The sequence below is a fragment of the Pagrus major genome, chromosome 17 (genome assembly GCF_040436345.1).
Source record: "Pagrus major chromosome 17, Pma_NU_1.0".
NCBI classification, from domain to species: domain Eukaryota; kingdom Metazoa; phylum Chordata; class Actinopteri; order Spariformes; family Sparidae; genus Pagrus; species Pagrus major.
Window position 1 is genome coordinate 3,852,857 of NC_133231.1, and position 7,744 is coordinate 3,860,600.

Sequence of the window (7,744 nt, forward strand, 5' to 3'; positions counted from 1 at the left end):
GCTTGCAACATAAAACAATAGTTGTTTGGCTTTTGATTGCACGGAAATGTGTAAAATAAGTGCATTTGCAGTAGTCAGCACAATTTCTTTACATAAATATAAGATATACATCTAGATACTTGTATGGATTATCAATATATTCCATAATTGCAGCTTTTTCTCAAATCTCCAGGTACAATACTGTAACAACAACGTGAGCCTGCCAAACACAATCCTACCACAATGGCCATCATTGGTGCTGGCTTTGATGACCAATCCTTTATTAGTGACGACAGTTACAACCATGTCTTCCTAGACCCAGAGGTTGCTGTAGTCAAAGGCGAGTACTTTCAACGTGCTCAGCTGCTCCGTGGGCCAGAGGCATCTCGCCGGTACTTTGATCCCTCTCAGCAGGCCCTCATCAATATAGGGGGCATCCGGTACTCCTTCCCCTGGAGCACCCTGGAGGACGTCCCCCAGAGCCGCCTGGGTCGTCTGCGCTCCTGCTCCACCTTGAGGGAGATAGCAGAGCTTTGTGATGACTATGATGAGATGCTACAGGAATTCTTCTTTGACCGTGACCCTTTAGCTTTTCGGGCCATCCACAGCTTCCTGGCAAAAGGGAAGTTGCGTCTGCTGCAGGAGGTCTGCAATGTGGCCCTGCACGGGGAGCTGCTGTACTGGGGCATTGATATAGGATACATGGAGCCCTGCTGCCAACATCGCATGATGTCCTGTGTAGACGAGGTGGCCAAGCACCAGCTGAAGGAGGACAAGTGGCGGGAGAGAAGGAGGGCGCTTAGGGCTCCTATGGGAGGCAGCCTGTTCCACACGCTGGGGGAAGCAGTGGAGAACCCTCACTCAGGTTTAGCAGGAAAAGTGTTTGCCTTCCTGTCTGTCATCATGGTGGTGGTCACTGTGGTCAGCCTGTGCGTCAGCAGCATGCCAGACCAACAAGAGGAAGAAGTCATGGTACGTAAGAAGCAAAGCAATGCTTTGTACTAGGGACATCAACAGCTAACCATTAATCTGTTAACCACACAGAATATTTTTGACCATACGGATCCACTAGTCCAAAGGCTATTTTGCATACAGACACACTGTTTGCTAACTGCTTTGCTAGAGCAGTCTGAAGTTAAAAAGTGAAGCGTGTTAAAAGAAAGTGTGGAAGAAATTTTGACAATATTCTAAGGCCATTACATTGCACAATAAACATTATTTCATAATGATAAGTTAATAGCAAAAACGTATCTATTGCCAGTTTAACATTAGTCAATATGCTACCACTGTCTGTGTGTCTCCTGCAGTTGCATCAATGTTTCACACCACCAGGCCCGAGGCTTAAACTCTGACTGAAGTCGAATGATGTAAATAGGAAGCTTACAATTCACAAGCCTTCAGATATGCCTGGAAAATGTCAATCCCAGACAAGACATTCACAAAAACTGGCTTATTAAAGATCTGTGGGACATCCATATGCCTTGATACAAAGCCAGCAATATATCCATAAAAGTTCACAACGTGAGACCATGTTGTTAGCCATCACTGTTAGAAATTAGCACCAATTTCTAAAATATTTGTGTCTTTCTCCTGCATAGAAAGCACAGTTTGATACAAGGGTCATCTTTACAGTGGTGAAAATCTTCTTTAAATCCAAATCCATTAGTAGGGTAAAACTTACCTTTGTCTTTTCTGGTCTCCACAGGGTACATGCTCCCAAAAGTGCCGCAACATGTTTGTGGTGGAGTCTGTCTGTGTGGGTTGGTTCAGCTTAGAGTTTCTGGTGCGATTTTTCCACGCAGGGAGCAGGCTCGAGTTTGCCCGTAGCCCTCTCAACATCATCGATGGTGCTGCCATCCTGCCCTACTATGTCTCACTGTTTCTGGAGCTCGGGGATGAGACTGTACAGGATATTTTGGCCGAAGCAGGAAAGAGCACCCTGGATAAACTGGGTCTTATCCTGCGTGTGATGAGGGCCCTGCGTATCCTGTATGTAATGAGACTGGCCCGCCACTCTGTAGGTCTAAAGACCTTGGGGCTAACTATCCAGCGCAGTGTGACAGACTTCGGCCTGCTGATGCTCTTCGTGTGTGTCGCAGTGACCCTCTTTTCCCCACTGGTACATCTAGCTGAGAGCGAGCTGGCTCCGAACGCTGCCAGAACTCCCCAGCTCAGCTTCAGCAGCATCCCAGTGTCATACTGGTGGTCCATCATCTCTGTCACCACAGTGGGGTACGGTGACATGGTGCCACAGAGCATCCCTGGCCAACTGGTGGCACTGATCAGCATCTTAGCAGGGATCCTCATTCTGTCTTTCCCTTCTACATCTATCTTCCACACGTTCCATCGCACCTACATTGAGCTGAAGGACGACCATCGCAGGCTGTGGAAAGAGGAGAGAGGGGCCGAGCTCGCCACTGAGGCTGAAGAAAGCATGAAAGAAAGAGATACTTGGCCTGATAATTGGCCAGAAACTGATCTTTTACCAGGTCTAGATGATCCTTATTATCTTTTCTTGAAAGACATTAGAGTGCTGGCGAGGAGCAAGAGTGATCAACCTCTGTACATACTGTAGGCAATCAAATGACACCCAACCTCACTTACACTCTTCTGCACTGTATGTGTGGGAGCAAATTTCTGCTGCCAGGATCCACAATACTGCAGGTAGTCTTCCAGAAGAGTTGTTATAACTGATTGAGAGGTTATAGACATTAACTAGAAAATGTATTTCCTGCAAACAATGCTGCGTAAATGCTGACTGTTGAAATGCATTTCAAAGCATTGCTGGAAAAGCAGAAATGTAAACTTTACTGCTAGAATTGGAAGCTGAACTGTAATGTAACATTATAATGTATAACTGTGATATAAGTTCTTCCACTCCTATTGTAACACGTTGTTGAAAAAGGTGAATATTTTAAAAAGGCAGAAATAAAGTTGGTTAATATCCTTAAAGTGCTGTTTGTAACTTGTCAAATACTGATGTGTTGGGATTGTAGGTCGGGTCGGCTGCCATTCAATCGGTCAGTTTCTGATGAGCTGGGAAACCCGAAGCATTAGTATTTGTCGAGCAGGGAAGAAGACGCAAAAATAAATTTTTCTTACAAGTAGGAACTTTTAGTAGACAAAAAAAAATCTGTATTTCAAAATAGTATGGTAAAGTAGTATTTTAATCTTTTTCAGTGATCAGATTATATTGCACATATCAGTCGATGAAGTCTAGCAAGAACCAAAAACTTATTTGTGTGTAGTACCAAACTGACAAAGTACTTAATGCAGGTTATGAAGGCATATTACTACAGAAATATGACCTAAAATTTTAATCGCAGCATAATTTGTGTTTATTTTGGTGAAGGTGTTATATCGTGGTATTAGAAAAGTAAAATAATATATGAGGCAGTGACCAGTAACTCCTTAAAACTGCAACATTTAGGGTGTTTTTTCCCCAGCTTTATTGCTGAAACAAGTGTTACCTATGGCAGAAATTAGTTATTAGACGTTAGTACAACCAATAATATCATGCCATCCGTCCACCATCAATCAATTTTCAACTTTAAGCAGTGACTGAGTGGCACAGAGCTCAGATTTCATGTTAGAACGACGCTGCTGGAGCGGAGTATTTCACAAAAACACAAATTTATAAACTTTATTCACTGGTTTGGGTGAATCTGGATCATATTTTATGGAGACAATGTCTTCTGGTTTTACTGTTTCTCGCTTCTTGAACCTTAATAAAAAATGTAGCCTACATTTGCAACTGTTATTAAGCACATTTGATATAGCCTGTTGCTGTATTTAATGATCTCTGTCAGATGAGCAGAACAGTGCTGATGATGATGTAACACGAGTAATATCAAGGTACCATAAAGGAATGAAGTTAGAACAGTGCCTTACGCGGTGCGACATAAACACTGAAGGGCAGAAAGTTTGATTGCTCATTTGATCATCTTAAACAAGTTATACAACTTATGAATACAGATCAACATACACTGCTCCAAAAAATTAAGGCAACACTTTAATCACACATCTACGGAGCCCCTAAAGGGACATGGGGAAAAGTTTTTTTTCTTCACGTGTCCAAACAATGCGCGACAATCACTGGTATCCCTCAGCCTGGGATATCGTTTGAAAATGAAAATTTGATAGGTGAAAACTATTTATTCTTTGAAGTGTAGTTACGGTGAACTCAGACTGCATCATGATTAGGACTCATAATGAGGATATGGAGTGTAAAAGCCAACCTCAGCGATGTGGGAACCCTGGACATCAGTGACTTTGGGTGTCAGCTCTCATCTTGTCACAGAACAGATCCTCTGCACCACCTCCACAGTAACAGGCAAGTAGAGTGTGTGTTTGTTTACATGTGTAGGTCACCTGCCAGTGAAGTTAACTGACTTTTAGAATTTGTTTTCAAAAGTGATTTGTTAAAAAAATGATTTGGATCTTAATTTAAGTCTATGCACCATTATGGTAGAGTATCCTAAGTGTTATCCTGGAGCATCCAGGATGTGTCATTGCAGCATTCACCACACAATTATTGACAAATGTTAAAGTGCTTATCAAGTTGCACATGTCCTGGTTGCCAGTGCCAGTAAACGCTGTCAACAAGTGTGTCAGGACACTACTATTGGTTGAACAGTTTGCATTGTCTCACATCCAAACCTACACCCAAGGCCAGTAGAAACACATGTTTTGCAATTGCTAATCAAATAAAATAGAAAACAACAGGATTTCACATACACCAACATCTCCATCATGCTTCCTGCCGGTATAAAATGGTCAAAGGTGTGTGTAAAGTTACCAACTATAGCCTGAAGGCATACACAATAATTATATTGTGACTTGACACTTTTTGCAAATGGCCAAACTGCCATTAGAAAATTCAAAAGAGTAGCAGTTCATTCTCTCTACAACATTCTCCTCAATAGTATATCCCTCATTCAGATGTACATAGTTGACTTTTGGAGTGTGTTTCACAGAGAATACATTAACATAACATAGTTGCGTGCACACAACCTTGTCTCAGAAAAATGATCTGAGCAATTTCCAGAAATGACTCATAGGATATACTTTGACAGTTCGTTGTCCTTCCTAGGTGGAGCCTTACATCCTGTGGGACCAGTGTTGCCAGCTCAGAGAGCAGCGAGGAGCTCTTCTCCTCTGTGCCTGTTGGGGATCAGGATGACTGTTACTCCCTTCTGGATGACCAGGAACTAACGTCTCTGGACCTGTTTCCAGAGGGTAGTGTTTGCAGTGATGTCTCCTCCTCCATCAGCAGCTACCGGGACTGGGCCGACAGTGACTTTGAGTGGCAGGTTGGTTGTTGGCCGGCTGGTTTTCTAATTTTCGCTTCCATCAAACACAGAGGCTGTGGATGTTATAGTGAATAGAACGTGTCTCTTCCAAGTAATTTCTTTTTCTACTTCTCATTGTTCGTCTGTCTCACTGCTGTCCCACCAGCTGCCAGGAAGTGACATTGCCAGCGGCAGCAATGTCCTTTCTGACATCATCCAGAGTGTGCCAAGTTCACCCTGTCTATTTTCCAAGAGGAAGCCAAAGCCCCACCCTCACTGCAACCTGGATGAGTTACCATGGAGTGCCATGACCAGCGAAGAACAAGTAAACAGCCAACACACCTTTCTGTTTTAGTGTTTTACATGAGACACCGCTCTGTGCTGTGCATCTTAATACACTTAACAAGAGGGTTGCTTATAGATGCTGTAACAGCATATATCCACTGCTGCTAACGCAGCCACCACTGGCAGAAGGACAGATCAGGCAAGAGAAGCAGAGTTTGGCCACATTATACAGATGCTGCTCTGTGAAAAAACAGGTGATAGCAGCAAGTTTATTTCTACATAATATACAGGAGGAACTATATGTAGGTTGGCAGTATTTGAGTTTATTTGGTAATAGATTTCACCCACCTGCGTACACATATCCATTCTCTACCGGGCCTTATCTGCACTGGCCAAACTGTTCATATGCAGCTCTATTTAAACTGCTGCAGGTGGTGTTACAGCATGGTTATATTTACATAAAGGCCTTCAGTGAAGGTGGTTTAAGTGTTAAGTATCTGTTTTAACTTGAAAGCACATTTACTGTGAATATGAGTGCCCTCAGGAAAACACTTGGGGAAAACAACACAAGATCTTGAGCTTGAAACATGGCATTGATAAGCAATTTCTAATTCAGAGTTTAAGATTCATTTCAGGAGAAAAATCATTCTCCAAAGCTAACAGATACATCTGAGATTCCTGATGTGGAAACTGATGTGAAATGAAGTGAGCTGGTCTGTCTTTCTGTCTGCTGAGTGTTGTGGTCCCACTTCACTCTTAAGGCTTAGAGGGAGCAGTGAAACAGTGCATGTTTAAATCATCACCCACACAGAGGCCCTGTGTGGTCCAATAACTAACAACATACATCATTAACTGCTTACACCTGTTGAGAGAAGCTTTTGTGTTGTAAATAATGATAAATAACAGTATATTTACTGCTTGCTTTAAGGTTTTCCTCGGTGATAAATGTTTAATATAAAGTTTTTTTTCCCTCTGTGTGTATATATCATAACAAGGTAGTGAACTAATTGGTTATCATAGCTTAAAAATGCTGTCAGTTACCACTGGTTCTTTTCTATATTTAAGTCATATTTTGAAGCATTTAGCTGTTTTGTCACAAGTACTTGAGTTTGGTCATTGTCTCAGATATCTTTAGAACTTCGTCCATCCCTTTAGTTTCTTTGCCAGCAGTCCTACTTTGTATTTAGCCTGAGACAGACCTAAATAATCAGATTCACCATCATTTAGTGTTGATTACATTTCTGTATGACTTGACCACCATGATAGATTTCAAGCATTTGAGCATTGGTAAATGTTGTACAGATCACAGTGTCTGTCCACATAGTGTATGGCTGGGCTTGCTTTGGCGCTAAACTTGAGCTGGTTTCTGAAGGATGTGCTACTAACATCGAGCCATTGACTCAACTTTCAGAAGTGTGTTCATTTTGCTCTGTTATATTACATATTTATGATCTACAGCAAGTGTTGACGAAGCACGAACACCTCATTAACAGCTTTTTGTGGAGTTGTAGCTACCACGCCCTATTCATATTTGCTAGAAGTAGCACCCTGACATAATTTTTTGGTGTTGTTTTGTTTGTTTACCTTGTATATGAAACAGTTTCCCACTGATGAACCTCTGCAGTTATTGGCTTTAAAGCCTGCTGTCGTTTCTGATACTTAATGTGTACTGAGCTTTGGCTCTTGTCTCTGTCTCATGTATCAAGTTATTATTTACAGCAGTTATGTTAAACACAGCTTTATGTATTCTGTAGTTATGATTTAGTAAAACTCCACTGTGAAAAAAAGATAATTTTGAAAAAATAAGCCAGCGTGATGCAACAGTTATTTGTGTATTTACCATGTAATTGTAGAAAGTGAATCATATTGAGCTGATTAAATATAGTTTAAAATGTTTTACTTAAATGATGGCAACTATCTTATCAATTTATACATCTATACATCAATCTATACGTACATCTTATCTATACATACATCTATACATCAATCTATACATACATCTTATCTATACATACATCTTGTCTATCTATACATACATCCAACATAAATCTATACATACATCTATACATACATCTGATCTATCTATACATACATCTTGTCTATCTATACATACATCCAACATAAATCTATACATACATCTATACATACATCTGATCTATCTATACATACATCTTGTCTATCTATACACA

General features: G+C 41.2%; 1 protein-coding gene across 1 annotated transcript; it reads left to right on the forward strand.

The window, feature by feature from the left end:
* Window positions 1-222: 222 nt before the first annotated feature.
* On the forward strand, window positions 223-5,625 carry LOC141012025 (voltage-gated potassium channel regulatory subunit KCNG1-like). The gene is made up of 4 exons (XM_073485405.1): window positions 223-951; window positions 1,685-2,550; window positions 5,072-5,291; window positions 5,437-5,625. The coding sequence occupies exons 1-4, from the start codon at window positions 223-225 to the stop codon at window positions 5,623-5,625; spliced, it is 2,004 nt and encodes a 667-aa protein (XP_073341506.1).
* The last annotated feature ends 2,119 nt before the right edge of the window (window positions 5,626-7,744 follow it).

Bases quoted from the DNA above. Each gene is read 5' to 3' on its own strand.
- LOC141012025 (XM_073485405.1), top strand. From the start codon at position 223: ATGGCCATCATTGGTGCTGGCTTTGATGACCAATCCTTTATTAGTGAC. The intron at 952-1,684 runs GTACGTAAGAAG...TGGTCTCCACAG, and splicing joins AACAAGAGGAAGAAGTCATG to GGTACATGCTCCCAAAAGTG. The intron at 2,551-5,071 runs GTAGGCAATCAA...TGTCCTTCCTAG, and splicing joins GATCAACCTCTGTACATACT to GTGGAGCCTTACATCCTGTG.